Source organism: Nuphar pumila, chromosome 3 (genome assembly GCF_984573655.1).
Source record: "Nuphar pumila chromosome 3, dmNupPumi1.hap1.1, whole genome shotgun sequence".
Taxonomy (NCBI): domain Eukaryota; kingdom Viridiplantae; phylum Streptophyta; class Magnoliopsida; order Nymphaeales; family Nymphaeaceae; genus Nuphar; species Nuphar pumila.
Genome location: NC_143251.1, coordinates 32,731,816 through 32,749,143, shown reverse-complemented (window position 1 = coordinate 32,749,143; position 17,328 = coordinate 32,731,816). Strand labels below are relative to the sequence as shown.

Sequence of the window (17,328 nt, the reverse complement as noted above, 5' to 3'; positions counted from 1 at the left end):
CACAACGGGCCGAGAAGCATCTCAGTCAGATCCTTCGCCACAAGGTCAACTACTTGGGACAAGCGAAGAAATACTTGGTGCAGTGGGAGGAAACAACAGAACCAACGTGGGAGCCTGCATTTCGAATAAACAGTCGCTACCCGGCTGAAGTCAGGGCTTACCACGAAACAGATGGCGCCGAGGACGGCGCATGATTTGAAGGGGGAGCATGTTCCCTTGCGACTTACAGTGTACAGTTGCGCTTAGAGTCTGTTTTATTTTTGTTAAGTCTGATGTAAGCTGCCCGGTTCAGGTGAATCAATACCCCGAAGGGACAGCCCGTATACTTGAACTGTAATAGCCTGCAGGCAAAATTGTGAATGAAGTAAATGCGTTGAGCTTTCTTTTGTTCACCCTCGTTGTGATTGCTTCTTGTGATTGCAATTTCTCTCCCAGTATTCTCTCTTGCTCTCTGATTTCAAGCTTCTGCGATCGGCAAGCGAGTTGACGAGTAAGCTTGCGGCGGTGAGGAAGGACCGTCGCGCCGCACTGGCCCATTGAAGGAAATAGGCCCGTGACAGACAATGATTTCATATTAATTATATTATATGATCCTTGGACTACATCCATATGTTGATACCAACTGCTTCCGAGAGAGAAAGAGAGAGAAAGAGAGAGAGAGAGAGAGAGAGAGAGAGAGAGAGAGAGAGAGAGAGAGAGAGAGAGCACCTAGAAATCCACCACAATTACAATGGCTTGCTTCAATCGAATAATATACAAACATCTAAAATTTACAAAGTCTCCACTCTGCATAAGAACCAAAGATACCAAGTGAAAAAGCAAAAAACACCGGCTGACCTCAGCTCAGATACCTTCAAAGTTCTAATATGTGGAGCACTGAATCAGCAGCATGTGTTCATAACGTCTCTGTTCTTGCAGTAGAAGAAGATGATTCGCCCAATGACACTGAAGCCAAGGACGATGCCCAAACCCTTGCATTTCTTGCCCCTTTGTGAAACTTCCCCATCTTAGACAGCCTTAACTTGCTCCACAACCTTTTCATGTTCAGCACATGAGCTGCCTCTTCCAGCAAGGGGCTTCTGTTCCCAAAGATGCCCCCAAAACTGCGTCGACCGTACACAATCAAAAAAGTTTTCAGCCGATAAAATATCTCTGGGAATATACGGACAAAAGCTTGGAAACACACAAACAAAACTGAGAGAAGAAGGTAACGTTCCCTCATCAGTGTTTCCCTCAGGGATCCATCCCATGCTCCAATGGTTCCTTCTTCCACAAAGTTCGGCTGAGGGTGAACTTCAGCTTCAGTTCCTGAAGCAGAGGAGGCTTATAAGCAATTGATACCCAATTTTTAACAGCATGAACGAATAATTGTTGTCTGTGGTGATTTAAATTCGAGAATAATCACCTGTAATTTTCTTGTAAAAACTCAGAAGGGAGTCAATATCTTTTGGACCGTGATAATGCGCCTGAGTTGTTTGGTTTACTATCAGAAATGCAGGCAAACTATGAACTCCATACCTTGAAAAAACTCTGTAAATTTTATGGTAATGAACGTAAGTGAAAACAATCACAGAAATTTTGAGAAAAAGCAGCAGCAAGTGAGAAGGGGAAAATTATAGATGATGAACCTTGGCAGGGCAGATGATTCTTCGACCGCGAAATGTCTGATGTTGGGAAACATGGAACTAAGAACATCAAATGCAGCCCTTGCTTTGAGTGAGAATGGGCACCATGTTGCATAAAAGAGTACAGATGTGTATGCATCCCCCATGAACTTAAAGGTGAGAAGCTCATCAAGTGAATTCCCATCCACCTTTAACATAAACAAAATCAGCTTTAATTTGCAAATTACAGTAGCAAGAAGCATGGACAACAGCTAGATGTAGCAATATCAGACATAGTTTTAACATTGTCTCAGTAGACCGAAGCAGCTATTGCCTCCACAATCCCATGTTTGCCTGGGTGTGTCAGCTGTTTCTGTGTTTGCATGCACACATGCACATTATTTATCTCTTTCCAGAGATTCAGGTATTAAAAAAAGAAAATATTACTCTATAAGAAGTGAACATGAAGCTTGTGTAGTTATGATTTCTATGCAATTTGCCAAGAAAAGTCACTGATATGGATACCCCCGGTCAACTCTCAACAAAATAATAAGGTGGCAATCCTGAATGCTAAGAACATATGTAGCCACAAGATTTAAGAGAAATTCTTAGACCATAGATCACAAATAAAGCAAGAGTAGCCACCAGGAAACATCAACAGCTGAATTGTATCAAACATGACAAATAAAATTATGCTATCAAAAATGTGAAAACACCATAACACAAGCAAGTAGCGCATACCACCATGCAGCAGCCCAAGTATCAGAAAAGCATAACATTTTGCAGCATCAATTGATTGCAGTATCACTTTTCTGATATGAGTTCCCAGAAAAGCGTAGGGGCAAGTTCATAAAACACCAATAAAAACTGTACTAAAAAAAATGTATTAAAACATAAAGGTGCAACAGTTTGCTATAATTACTTGGCTGAGGTCAACCAAATGAGCAAAGATAACAATATATATGAGCAAGAAGGAAATATACTTACAATATATAAAAATAAGTTCTTTAAAATATCAGGATATTATTGCGATATTTATGCTATCAAGATATTTTGAAAATATCGCTATGTTGCAAAAACAATGTTTACATCATGACATTTTCAAAATACAAAATTGGTGACTATGCCCCCATAATTGCTTACAAACACTATAGATAACATACATCTCAAGTAATAGCTTGATTCTCTTTCAATTTCTTGAAATTTTTTAAGAAAGGACAACATAATTCTCTCAATTAGATTATGATTATTGTATGAAAGGATGCATGATCGCTGATAATATAAAACAAAACTTTTAAAGTCCACAAATAAACAAAAAGTGGTCAACCAGAGATGATTGATTGCTAGATAAAAATATTACCTACTTCCAATGGACATTCCTAATACTGTTTTAAATCCAGCTAATCTGTCAAACCATTGAAGTGAAAGATATCGATTACTATTTAACAAGCTGGGTCAAACTGTCCAAACTGTTATATCATGATTGTGCCAAATGGTAGCTAGTCGAGAAAAAAAGCCTTGCCAAAAAAGTGGCCATACACGGAGATCTTTCATTGATAGAAAAGGGGGCTCCCCATTGCAACATACCCATTAAGGTTAGGTTACCCCCTACCAATGTCACATGGGTATGAGTCCGGTACAAAGGGTACAACACGGCAATTCCAAAAAATATGGGTACAGGGACATGGCTATATATATATATATATATATATATATATAGAGAGAGAGAGAGAGAGAGAGAGAGAGAGAGAGAGAGAGAGTAGGTGCTTGATCAATAGGTGCTTGAGCACCTACTTGACCAAGCTGGCCGTCCATCGCGCACTTGATGGATGGCCAGTGTAAAAAATGCTCTGCCCAAAATGCTTTAGCGGCACTCAAAAAGCGCCGTTAAATGTCCAAAAGGATGTGTGCATCATTTCAATTTTGTGATGAGGTGCCCATCCCTAAGTCTTTAGCGGCACTTCCTGAGCACCGACAAGTTCCGCTGGGACCTTTAGTGGCGCTAAAAAAAGCACCGCTAATGCCTATTTTAGCAGAAAACCTCGTTTTTGATGAGTTTTTGTGTTTGTTTTTGTTTTTGGGTGTGACCGTCCATCAAGCGAGCGATGGACGGTCCACTTGATTAAGTAGGCGCTCAAGCAGCTATGCTCTACTCTCTCTCTCTCTCTCTCTCTCTCTATATATATATATATATATATATATATATATTACAAAATATTTCAGATAAATACAAATTTCAAATAATCAAATTCCAACAACAATAAATTAATTTAACATTTAACAACAAAGAAGATTAATTTACTCAAAATTCAATAACAAGTAAGAATGAGGAGTAGGGTTTATTTGGTCAAGGTGTTGACCAAAATGGCCCCACCCTTCGACCCAAGTCAAAACAACAAAAAAAAATGGTGTTATTTGGGTTGTGTTGGGTCAGATCAAGGTTGGACCCGACCCAACACGTACTCGCACCGTGTCCAGCACCTGAACCCATACCCGTACCCGTGTTGACACAGGTACAACAGGTTCATTGACGTGTCTGTCACATAGCCCTCTACAAAAAAGGCGTACTTAGTATCGCTCAAAGTGATCACATTATATATAGAGTTACTATCCAGCAAACCCCATTGAACTTCTAATGTCTATTGAGTGCTCCATGGATGAGACCCTATAAATCTGATTTCTATAGCATACTTAGCAAAAAACATATCCTAAATTATCAATTTATAATCATTGATATTCAGACAGACTATTCAGTCCATGATAAACTAAAATTTCACCATACAAGAAAATCAGGCAATTATGTAGAAATCACTAGATCGAAATCATGTCTCCTAGAAAAAACAAAAACGATTGTATCATTAGAACAACCAAAGGAAAAGCCGCTAGCCAGTACTACATTAACTTTTTTATTTAGTATTGTTAGAATGTTTTTTTGGTTGGATATATCTTAAAACACTTACTCAACCAGCAGCCATGCACCCCATACATCGTTAAGAACAAGAAGCTTATGGAGTCACTGAGTCTGCACTCATATAGAACACAGCTTGAGCTCCTAGTTTGAAGCTACCACAAAGTATGCCACATAGCCATACATTTTTAGCCATGTTAAAAACCCATTAAGCCAAGCAAGATTCACTTATTGACATGACAATAGCTAAAACCAGTGTTGTAAGCAGGGTTACAGGAAGTGCCCATGTACATGGGGAAGCGTTCTTCCCCGAAACGCACTTCTGAAATGTTAGGGGAAGCTTGCTTTCCTTAAATAAGAAGCGAGCTTCTCAATAATGGGAAGAGTGCTTCCTAGTAATGGACCATTATACCCTTAACAATATATTTTTTACAAAAAAAGTAAAACTAGTAGTGAAATACCTTGTTTAAAGGGTATAATGGTCATTATGCAACTATAAAAGGAAAAGCCGAATAGGGTTTCGACATTTGACCAGCCAAAACGCGGTGGAAAAAAATTTCAACTGCGCTTTAGGGCCGTTGCCGATCAAGTACTTGGGGCTCCCCCTACAAGTCAAGCCAACCTCTAAAACATCATGGGCACCGGTTGTTGACAAGGTGTGTATTAAGCTCCAGTCTTGGCGTGCCAGATATTTGTCTCTTGCAGGCAGAATTACTTTGATCAGGCATGTTTTGTCAGCAATTCCGGAATTTTTCATGTCGGTTTGTGTCATGCCTGTCAACGTTGAGCAACAACTTAAGCGCGTCCTGTCAAGGTTTTTGTGGCATGGTGTAAATGAACCTTATAAGAGGCACTTGGTGTGATGGGACTCCATTCTTATGCCAAGGACTATGGCTGGCTTAGGATTTTTTGCTTTGCGTAAAAGGAGTGTGGCATTAGCTGTGAAGCAGTGTTGGTTGACTCATACTTCACAGGATGCATGTGCAAACTTCCTCCGGCTGAAGTATGGTCTAATCGATTCGCTTGTTGTTCGTCGGGGGCTTGTGGACCATACACATCGCATTTGAGGAAAATGTGGTTTAGGGCATTGCGTTTGTTTCTTGATAGGGATATGGATGTGGGGGTAGACAGATCTTGGCTTCAAATGGGAAGCCTCGAATGCGGGAGTTTTCCAAGTCCACAAGGTCTACCGTTCTCTTTTACCTCTAGGTCTGGGCTGGATCCCCAAAAATGCTTTATGGGCGAAGGGACCATCTTCGAGGACCAAGGTATTGGCTTGGTTGATTCTTCATGACCGGATACAAACCCATAACAATATCAAGAGGATGGGGTTTCAGTTTCCCAGTTGGTGTGTGCTTTGTCGACAGGCTGAAGAAACTACACAACATCTTTTTGGGTCGTGTGAAGTGTTTCGAGAATTGTTTTCTAAAACTTGGAGGGCTCCATCAGTTGTTGTGCGGGAGGGCTGCTTTGCGTTAGATCTTATCCTCGGCCCTGCTATAATTAGATGCGAAAAGAAGTGGACTATTTAGAGAGTTTGGTTATTTACAGTGTGGTGGTTCATATAGATGGCTAGAAATGATGCTACTTTTCGAGATGTCCTGTTCAACCTTAATCGTTTGACTCATAGGGTCTTGACTGATGTGTATGCTATCTTCCACATATATCTCAAAGACCTGCCTCTGCCACCAACCGATCCCCATCTAGATGTTTGTGGTCCTTGATGAGTTTTCTGTTTTGTGTTCGGGTTTTTTCTGTTTTTTGTGTAAATGATGTTTTCATGTTTTGTTGTTGTGTTTGTGCTTGTGGGACTCAACGCTTTGTTGAGTTTCACTTTTAAGTAATGTTGATCGCTTTTCGGCTCTCTCTTTCTCTCTCTCTCCCCCCGGTGATCATGGGTATGTTCGGGACCTTCAGATACGCCTGATCTCTCCGTCTCTCGCATTCTCTCTCAATCTCTCTTGTTATCTCTGTCTCACTCTCTCGCTCTCTCTCGTTGTCTCTGTCTCTCTCTCTCTCTCACTCCCTCTCTCTCTCTCACGCTATGTCTTTCTCACTCACTTTGTCTCTCTCTCTCTCTCTCGCTTTGTCTGTCTCCCACTCTCTCCCTCTGTTTGTCTTTGTCCTTGTCTCTCGCTTTCTCCGCCTCTCACTCTTTCTTTGTCTCTGACTCTCTCTCGCTCAGACTCTCCTCTCCCTCTCTCTTTGTCGGTTTGTCCCCTTTTTTGGACCACTCTTCATGAATGCAAGTTGTTTCTGAGTGTTGTTACTGTTGTATTTGTATAACTGAATATCATGCTTAGATATTGTGTTTGAGTGTTGAATGTTGTTTGTATCCTTCACCAAGCATTTCCACTTTTCGTAAATCTTATTTGTTTACCGTGGTGTGCTCTAGTTATCTCCCTATGATGGTTTGTTTTCAGCACTATCAAAGCTCTTTTATGATGATTTTTGCATATTTGTTGCTCAGTGTATTTGCTCATTGTCTGGTGCAACAAGCTTTGCACTCTTTCTTTATGAAATTCTATATGCTTCTTGTCCGTGATATTGTAATGAATTGAACCATTCTTAATTTTTTTGCTTCTTGTAAGATGTCCTTACTCCTTGTATGATGTATTATTTATTAAATGCTTGCAACAAGATGCATTTGTTAAATGGTTGTGCTTGCATATATGATTCAGTTTTGAGATTAATAGATCAACTTTAATGTTATCTACTTGTGTTTTATTTTGTTAATGATAACATAAATCTTATATTTTGGTAAATTAGAAAAAATATAATTACATTTTTGCTTCCCTTTCTATTCTTATTTGCTTTCCACTCGAATCCTAGGTCGCTTCTCTCTTCATTTCCCCTTCGAATCCTGGTTCACTTTCGGTTCAATTCCTAGATCGTTTTTAGTTTGCTTCTCTTTTCACTTCCGAGACGATTCTCGGTTCGCTTCTAAGTCATTTTGCGCTTCCCGCTTCCTAAAATTTTATAAGTATCTCGCTTCCTACTTACGCTTCCCGAATCACTTTCCGCTCCTGCTTCCTTGACTAACAACTATTGTATTGTATTGTATGATATGGTATGATGCGTATCATAGTGATAATCGATACGACATACATTTATATCACAATACAAGTGTGTATTATATCCATATCAGGTGTATCGTATAATACAACATGATAGAGGGTATATCACATAATACACCCTCAATGCATTAAAAAAAGGGTTGAAAGCCTTTATTTTGAGATTTGGGTTTTAAAACCCTTCTTATAACCGGTTTCCTCATTTGTGTAGAGGCTATTAGAGAGCAACCCACACACCCTATGAAGCATTTTTGGGGGTCGATTCTTGAACAATGAAGAGCGCGTTTGTGGGTTTTTCACGTAAGAGTGTATTTTCACCCATTTTTCACTCAAAAGTGTGTTAAGGTAAACATCCTCATTTTTTGCTTCATTTGTGTAAGATTGAAGTTGGAGGAGGGTAAGCTCATTCTTTTTTATGTTGTTGTATAATATATTTTTTTTATTTTTACCCTTAATCTCATTTTTGTATCCATAGAACTCAAAATCTAACCCTAGGTGTATTATTGAGCATAGGTTTACATCTTTATAGTGATTATAATTACTAATCAGTTCACTATAAGGTTGATGGAGGGTGGAGGTCTTGGAGGACCCTCCCAAACGATCCCGCAATGAAATATTGTACAACAATTGACTTGGGAATGTGTTTGAAAGTAGTGAATTGTAACTTTTGTGGTTTTATAATGCACAAAGAGTTATATAGATTTAAGTGTTATGTTGTGGGGCATAACAACTCGACCATGCAATTATGCAGCTATCATATTTCATCTAATATTCGTGTTGATTTTGCTACTAGTTTAATAGAAGATGATAAAAGAAATGCACAAATATATGAAATATTTGTCGAAGAAAAATTGCTAGAGGTGATCCATAATTCAGAAGATAAAGATGACCCATCATCTCATGCTACTGAATACTACAATAAACAGAGAAAATCATTGAGTTGTTTGATACTTAAGATGACTTTTATATACATACATATGTTTCTGAACTCTAGCTTGTATATTTTTGTTAATAGCATGATATTCTATAACTTAATAGGTGCGGGTGCGGGTGCAGATGCAAATACGGGTGCGGATGCGGCGATGCTGCACTAAAAAAACTTGGGTGTGGGGGCATGGGGAGGATATATATATATATATATAATTTTTAATAATTCAAAGTTAACACTAGGTATATGTGTGTGCATTTATGTATTTATATATATAATATAGATAAAACTGGACTTGATTAGGGTTAACTGGATCTACTTTGGGACAAAAATGGACCTCAATGTAGTTGACTTCACTTGACAAAAAGGAAGTCATGTCTAAGTGTCGCACCCGCATGGGTGCGGGTGAGACGCAGGTGTGGTGCCCTGTTAGAAGAGTCTATGTTACATAGTCTATAACTAAAAACTTTTGCAATAAGTTATGAAAACATTTTGTCTTTTATATGTAGTGTTGTTTTGTCTTAACCAATTGTATTTGTAGTAATTAGATTTACTAATGGCTCAACATCCCCCACGTTCTTATGAGTCAATGTAGCGATACTATGAGATTTTTGCCTGTCATAGAGGGCATGTAACTTTGAGATATAGGTTTTGTCATTTAGTGCGGGCTGCAAACAGATCAGATATCGTCGAATATCCAATCTGAGTTTGACATTTTTTTCGAATATGGATCCTTTAAGTAAAATCCGAACGTAGATTCAGATATGTTTAAACAAATTATTTTCAGATTTGGGTTGGATTCAGATCAACATTTTAAGTCAGATTTGGAGTTGATCCCAACAAAATCATACCCGAATCCATTTTTTACATGTAAATAGCTTATTTTGTTTAGTTTTTTTTTTCAAATCCAATATTACCACATGTATTTCAAATTTGGATTCAAACTAACCTCCTCGATCTGAGTCGGGTCCGGATTTGGATCTAATGTTTACATTTCAGATTCAATCTAGCAGGATTCGACGCGAATCTGACCTGTTTGCACCCCATGAAGCAATGTATCACAACGCTTTAGTGAAGGAAGGTTACCCTGTCCGTTGGCTACAAATGATTCATGAGCAAAAATGAATGTTGATATAGAAGAATTAGAAATATGAATAATGCAAGAAATAAGAAATATGATGAACAAGCTGAGATGAAACAATACAAGTAATGGCATAAAGATGATGCAAAACCACAAGAAGATGTCATCTCTGATGAAGAACATGAGATGTTTGATAATACAAACAAACAACAACAACTACGCCTTCATCCCAAAACAATTGGGGTCGGCGATATGAACCAACAAAGAAAATCATTTTGGGTCTTCCACATGAATCCTTCTCCTCCATTCATTTCTATCCAATGCCATGTCCTCGGTGAGGTTCAAAGCATTCATATCCTTTCCTATCACCTCCATCCATGTCTTCCTAGGCCTACCCCGACCTCTTTTAACTAATATATTTTCCCATTTCTCCATCCTTCTAACTGGAGCATCATTAGGCCTTCGTCGAATATGTCCAAACCACCGTAAACGATTCTCTCTCATCTTATTTTCAATGGGTGCAACGCCTACCTTCTTACGTATCTCCTCGTTCCGAATCTTATCTTTTATTGTATTTCCACACATCCATCTCAGCATACGCATCTCAGCTATTCCACACATCCATCTCAGCATACGCATCTCAGCTACACTCATTTTTTGAATATGATGTCTCTTGGCAGCCCAACATTCCGTACCATATAGTAAAGCGGGCCTAATAGTCGTCCTATAAAACTTTCCCTTCAACCGCAATGGCATTCTACGATCGCACAACACTCCAGTTGCACTCTTCCATTTCATCCACCCAACCTTTATCCTATGATTTACATCTCCATCAATTTCTCCATACTTTTGAATGATAGATCCCAAATATTTGAAAGAATCATCCACCGGTATTTCTTGCTCACCAAGCTTCACTACACTCCCATCTCTATTTCGTTGCTTACTAAATCGACATTCCATGTATTCTGTCTTACTCTTACTCAACTTAAAACCTCTTGCTTCCAATGTCTGTCTCCAAATGTTGTTTTGTATCTTTTGTACCAAAACTTTTGTGCAAAATCTCTATTTAGTTTATTGTGACATATATGTTTAGTTGAATGTTTAATGACATATCTATGTTTAGTTAATCTTATTACTTATATTTATTGTGTTCTTGCATTTTATGTTTCTTTTTGGATTTTTTTAGATTTTTTATTTTTAAAAAATTTTTGTGGGCCTTGTGGCTATTCATCATCTTCATCATTTGGTTGGGCAGCCACTATTTGGAAATATGTCATTGCTTGTACAACTTACTCCCTTCTTCTATTATTCACATTTCTAATTTCTTCTATATCAACATGCATCTTAGCTTGTGCAACATCTGTTGCAAATGGACATGGTGGAGCTCCATCAAGTGTTGCAATATGTTACTTCATGCGGTGCAAGCCCCCGTGAAGCACTAAATGACAAAACCTATATTTCAAAGTCACATGCCTTCTATGATCAACAAAAATCTCACAGTATCATCATAGTGGCTCATCAACATGTGAGCTACGTCACATGGGTGCGGGTGCGAGGGTGCGGCACTTTCAAAAACCTTGGGTGCGGGGGTGCGGCAGGGGCAAAAATATATAAAAAATAAATAAATAAATAAATATATATATATATATATATATATATATAGAAAGGGAGGTCCGGGGGTTCCCCCAAGATTTTTTAAAAAATTCTGCAGCCCATTTCATAGGGCAAATTTTAAAAAAAAAAAATCCAAAAAAATGGACCGAAATGACCCTGGGTGCGGTCAACGCACCCAAGGTCGGGTTGACCGCACCAGGTGCCGCACCCGCACCTGCGTCGAGTCGCGTCGACGCGGGTGCGGCAACCTGCTAGCCGAATCCCTGTGATATAGCATGTGAGAGATGTCAAGATATTAATAAAAACTAAACACCATAAATACAATCGGTTAAGATAAAGCCAAAAAGTTTTCATAACACATTACAAAAGTTACAATTATAATTTTTAGTTACAGAATGTTATGGTAAGAACAAAAGCATATAAGCTAGAGTTAGGAAACATATGTCTATATATATAAGTCATCTTCAGTATCAGACTTCAGCTAAATGATTTTTTTCATTGATTACAATGATTAGTAAATTAAGATGATGATGGGTCATCTTCATTTTCTAAATCAAAGACCACCTTTGGCAATTTCTCTCTGATAAATGTTGCATGTATTAATGTCTTCCTTTTATCATTTTTTATAATGACCCGTAAGAAGCTCATCACGAATATTAGATGGAATATAATGGGTACATAATTGCACGGTGAAGTGGTTATGTTCCATAATACGACATTTAAATCTATATAATCCTCTGTGCATTATAAAATCACAAAACTTGCACTTCACTATTTTTTTCAAACACATCTCCAAGTCAATATTTCAATAGGGGATCATTTGGTAAGCATCCTCTAAGATCTCCACACTCTATTGACCTCTCAGGGCACGGATTAGTAAATCTAATTATCATAAAGATGTAAAACTATACTCAATAACACATCTAGGATTAAATTTTGAGCTCTATGGGTACAAAAAATGGGATAAACGGTAAAAATGAAGATATATCTTGTAAAAACATTAAAAAAAATAGTCTTACCCTCCTCCAACTTCAATCTTACACAAATGAAACAAAGAATGGAGTTTTTTACCTTAATACACTTTCTTGAGTGAAAATGGGCGAAAATGCAATCTTATGCTAGAAAACCGCAAAATCCCTCTCCATTGCGCAAGAATCAACCCCCAAAAACACCCTCAAGCCTCTTACGATGTGTGTGTTCCACTCTAATACACGCTATACAAATGAGAGAACTGACCCTAGGAGGGGTTTTAAAACCCAAGTCATAAAATAAGGGTTTCAGCCTTTTATTAATACACCAAGGGTGTATCGTGCGATACACCCTGTATTGTGTTGTACCGTACAATATGTGGGTGTATCATGAGATATCGTATTCGATTTTCCTAATCGCAATGATACATATCATATTGTATCTTACCATACAATACGATACAACACTGAGTTAGAAGCACTCTCTCAAAATTTATAACATCTTTTATTTTATTATGTTTAAACTTTTCAAAAATTAGTTCTTTCTCCAAAAGCTTAGGTTCACCTTCTTGACACACAAGCTTCACCATGCAGGAAGACACATTAGCATGATTTAATAAACAGTTCTGGTTAATTCAGAAATGAATTGGATACAGCATCACAACAACAAGAAATCCCCAAGTGTGTGTCATTGGACTCCCAATAGCAGTGAAGAAGCTGCCAATGTGTCGCCTACATTTGTTAATACATAAATAATTATTTATTCTCCTATGCCCCATTCAAAATTTTTATCAGCAACCAATAATTGTTCTTGGATCATGACCAGCAGAGAGAGTCACAAACTACCAACATATTAAATGATGTTCATTAGCAATCATGAATACGTCCCTCCATCAATTGGTGTAACCAGTTGAAACTTGCCAATAAGATCTGATGCAGACAGTTTATGTAAGACCTACATTTTGAGTAAATTCAATCTAGATCACAAAAAGCATCACAGTAAAATTCAGACCTAGAAGTCCATTAAATTATCATTTGCTGTAGAACTAAAGCATTTCTGTTAGCTTGCTCGTTCGCCAAAGATCACTGCTTGTCACGACACTAGTTATGCACCCTGAAAGATAATTCTACCAAAGCTACTCAAAGAAGAATTTCCTTCCTCAAGAATTGAATCCACATACATCACCCATTGATCTGATGTGCCAACGTTAACAGAATGAGTTGTGCCAGAACTAGCATCTCTTATATGAATTTCTTAATTTAAGTTCAACAAAGAGAGGAAGACCAATGAAGAAACGTTCTTCATAACATCAATCCACAAAGAATCCACAAGAAATTCTTCTTTAAAACTTAGAATCCACCAATAATCACAGAAAAATCTTGAGAATCCATGTAATCCACCATTCCACTCCCCAAAAGAAAATTAGAAATCCTATCCAAAGGAAGATTCTTTTTATCCTTTTCCAAACATAAGAATCATCCAGAAGTTCTCTTGAACACACGTGAAATACAAATAACTAAGTACACGTTCTGCCTCCAAATTGTCTATATTGTCCTAATAACCTTCTAAACGTAATATTTTAGATAACAAAAGTACAAGCAGCCCCTTATAACTATTCTGTATGAACAGCATCATGATCCATAAAAAGAAAAAGAAAGAGATAAAAAATAAAAATAATCGAGATGAAACTTAGAAGTGAAGGAAAATGAAACAACGAATATAATTCTACCCTTGCAAAAGATTGCAACGAGCAAAATAGTGGATAAACCATTGTTCAGAGCGCCAAGAAGCATTTTTTTTTTCAGTCTCAGGGGGGGAGTGATCTTTTTCGATCAAAGGAAGCGAAAAGAAGACGTCACGAGTCCATCTCCGACTCAATTCAATTCCCGTGAGGGATCGAGACCAGATCATCCTTGCAACGCCACTAAGGGCCGTGAACAGAATCCGTGGCAAAGGCGAATATCCGAATTCTCTCGATGAGAAACAAATCGCGCCCTCCTCCACTTACAGAAGGAAACCCCAAACGAAATGCAGAAAAATCAACAAGAAAAGCAAAGGCTGTACCTCCGATGACGCAACAAGGGAAGAAAGAGTGCATCGGCGCGCAGAGAGGACGGCGTCGACGAGTGATTGCGTGGGGCAAACGTTAGGATCCGCCCCTGCGGACGCCGGCGATCTTCCCAAGAAGGAGACGAGCAGAAAACACAGGAGGGAGAGGGCAGCCACCGATCGACGACGGGACTCGCAGAAACTCCCCATCATCATCGTCATCTCATCTCATCTCATCCGCGTCATATCACGTAAAGCCTTAACCCTGGGCACTCTCGATGCCCCACCGCACCCACAAGCAGACCAGACGACCCTCTCTCTCTCAAATTCTCTCTCTATAATCTATATCTACCTATCGGATTACGAATTTACCCTCTTTTTTTATCTCTTTCGCATTTCTTTGTTATGATATCATTATCACCATTCGCTGGTGATGAAGCATCACCACCGTCCACCTAGCAGCCTCCATGGGCCCCGTAAAAAAAATTCATTCCAGGATTAGTGATCGTGCGAAGGACGATGATGAACGGTGTTAATACATTATTACAAAGGGATGAAAAGATAGTGATAAAGGTTATCACGTGACCTGCATCGTTTGGTTTAGTGGAAGGGTGACGCGGAGAGTGGAGGAGAAGCCCTGACCCGACCCAATCTGACGACGTCTTACGCGTTTGGGATCTCTGCTTCTTGAAGCAAGGCTGTCAACGAATCTGACCCGATCCGAACTTCCTCGTCCTTCTGGATCCGTCCCAAATTTTGCGAAGGGGATCCCTACCACTTAGGGGCAAATTTAGGGGTGTAACTGGTTCGGGTTTACTTGAACCAGTTCAAATAAAACCAATGAAAGAACTGAACTGATTAGACACGACCCGACCCAGTTTAATAAACCCATGGTCCGGGTTGGATCTAAAAGCGTAAACCCGTTTAAAAACGAGAAGGTTCTTGTGTATCCATAATTAAGATCCGGCTGGTGCGTACCAGAATAGTTTTCATAACCAAATCTCTTGCCAACCCGAGCCTAATTTATATCCAAACTGATTTTATCCATATTAGGATGGTCCAACGGCCAAGCGATAGTTAAATGAGATTTGAAATTTTGATTACGACAAAAAAAAAATTCAATGAATACATAAAACTCAGTATACATATGATGCTTGTTTGGAAAAAAAAAAGTGCATAAGAAAATATAACTACCTAAACTCTAAACCAAATCCAATGGCCAAATAAAAAAATGCTTACACGGATGTCAACAGGTCGGATGTAACTCGACATCCAACCTGAATGTGAATCCGATTAGCCAGATTCAGTAACCAAATCCCGATCTGATTAGAAATTGGATTCGGGTTCAGTATTGAGTTTTGTATTGAAACCCAACCCAAATCAGATTAAAATCCGAATCTGACTAAAACCCGAACATGATTAAGTGTAAATAACAGGTATCAATATTTGGTTTTACCTTTTTTTTATTTGACTCTGAAGCCAAATCCAAATCTGATTGGGTTGGATTCGATTCGGCTTTATCTTTTTTCATCCAAATCCGGCCTATTGACATCCTTACTTACTATGTTGATAATTTTATTTTACATTTAAAAGACGAAAAATGATTGTATTGTATGGCAAAAATGATGCATTTTTTGAAATGTCGCATAATTTTCATTATTCTCTTTATGTCCAAAATCACAAATGTCTAATTTTTAAAAGTCCTTTATACCCTTTGCACATGCCGACTTCTTAAATATATGTGATTTTTTTTTCAAATATTTGATTGCTTTTAGTAAAATAGTCTTTTTTCTCATATCTATATATTTTTTACCCAACATCAAAAACTTGTGTTTTTATAGTTGTTGAAAATCTGAGACAAAAGCACGTAACTTTCTTGTTTTGAGTTAGAACTAAAAACCCTTCTAAGATTCTCTATTATGAATTCTAAAATTGCAATAGATGCATATTTTGCAGATTGACCTGTTTTCGAGCCATGCTACAAATATGACTTTTAATCAGTTTTCCTTATTAAGTCTACAAACCTGACCTTCAATCTGATTTCCTGGTTAGGTCTAAGAATATGACTTTCTGATTATGTTTAATAAATCATAGTTTTTATTTATGCAGGTAAATCTGGATTTTTGTTTAGTAAAAAGCTGGGTTTTCATCTAAATATGTAAATTTGGACTTTTGTTTAATAAGTCTGAGTTTTTATTCAAGTACGTAAAAATCTTAATTTTAGTTAGCAAGATCTAGATTTATTTAATGGGTTATGTCAGAATTGGATTCACATGAATTTGGGATCCTAAATCGTATGTGTGGGTTCTTATATGCATGGGAATTTGAAAATAAAATTGTGCCTGCTTTTTATATCCGTGTTGGATTCTGATTGGTTATGTGTTATGTTATGGGCCGGGTTTAGCCATGAACAAAATTCTATGTTTTATTTAATGTGCTCAAAAGTGAATGTAAGGTGGTATATTTTTGTCATGTGAGTTATATAAAGATAACATGGGTTGTGTAATGATTATGGTTGAATCATTCGTAGCCCTTTTGACTTGTTTTTGAATAAAAAACTGTGAATTGTTTGAGTATGATACGTAATGTTGTTTAGAACTTGATTTTCCAAACATGTGATACCATTTTCTACGCTATTACGTAAGGGTGAGTGATACCCAAATTGAATATTGCATGAGTTCTTATAAAAGACACTCTTCATAAACAGTATAATTATCTTTTTCTTCTTTGGTTGCTGTATGAAATGATGGGAATCCTTTGATGGCAGTCAAGGACTGCGAACGCCGTGTCTAATGTGTACTTCAAGAATTCAATAAAGAGGTTATTGTTCCTAGCTAGATTGGAAGGAACTTTTCATCATTTTTGAATATGAATTATGTGATTTGACTTAGTTAAACTTATTAGTATACCAAGAAAAATGGCTTTGAAGAGTGGTGATGCCCTTATCAGCCCAGTATTAGATAATGGTTTTTAATGTTTTGACTTAAAATAATGATTTTTATTATTGGTCGAAGAACATGTGTAAGACCTAATTAAAAAAATATAATTATGTGAAGACTATCTTTAACCTTAGGATTTCAACCCATTTTAGTATCTACAAT

General features: G+C 37.8%; 1 protein-coding gene across 1 annotated transcript; it reads right to left on the bottom strand.

The window, feature by feature from the left end:
* Positions 1 to 704: 704 nt before the first annotated feature.
* On the bottom strand, positions 705 to 14,553 carry LOC149842516 (5'-adenylylsulfate reductase-like 5). The gene is made up of 4 exons (XM_089999247.1): positions 14,243 to 14,553; positions 1,629 to 1,813; positions 1,406 to 1,530; positions 705 to 1,308 (listed from the first exon to the last, which is right to left on the bottom strand). Exons 1-4 carry the CDS (start codon positions 14,447 to 14,449, stop codon positions 896 to 898), a joined length of 930 nt encoding a protein of 309 aa, XP_089855373.1. The 5' UTR covers positions 14,450 to 14,553; the 3' UTR covers positions 705 to 895.
* Between the last annotated feature and the right edge of the window lie 2,775 nt (positions 14,554 to 17,328).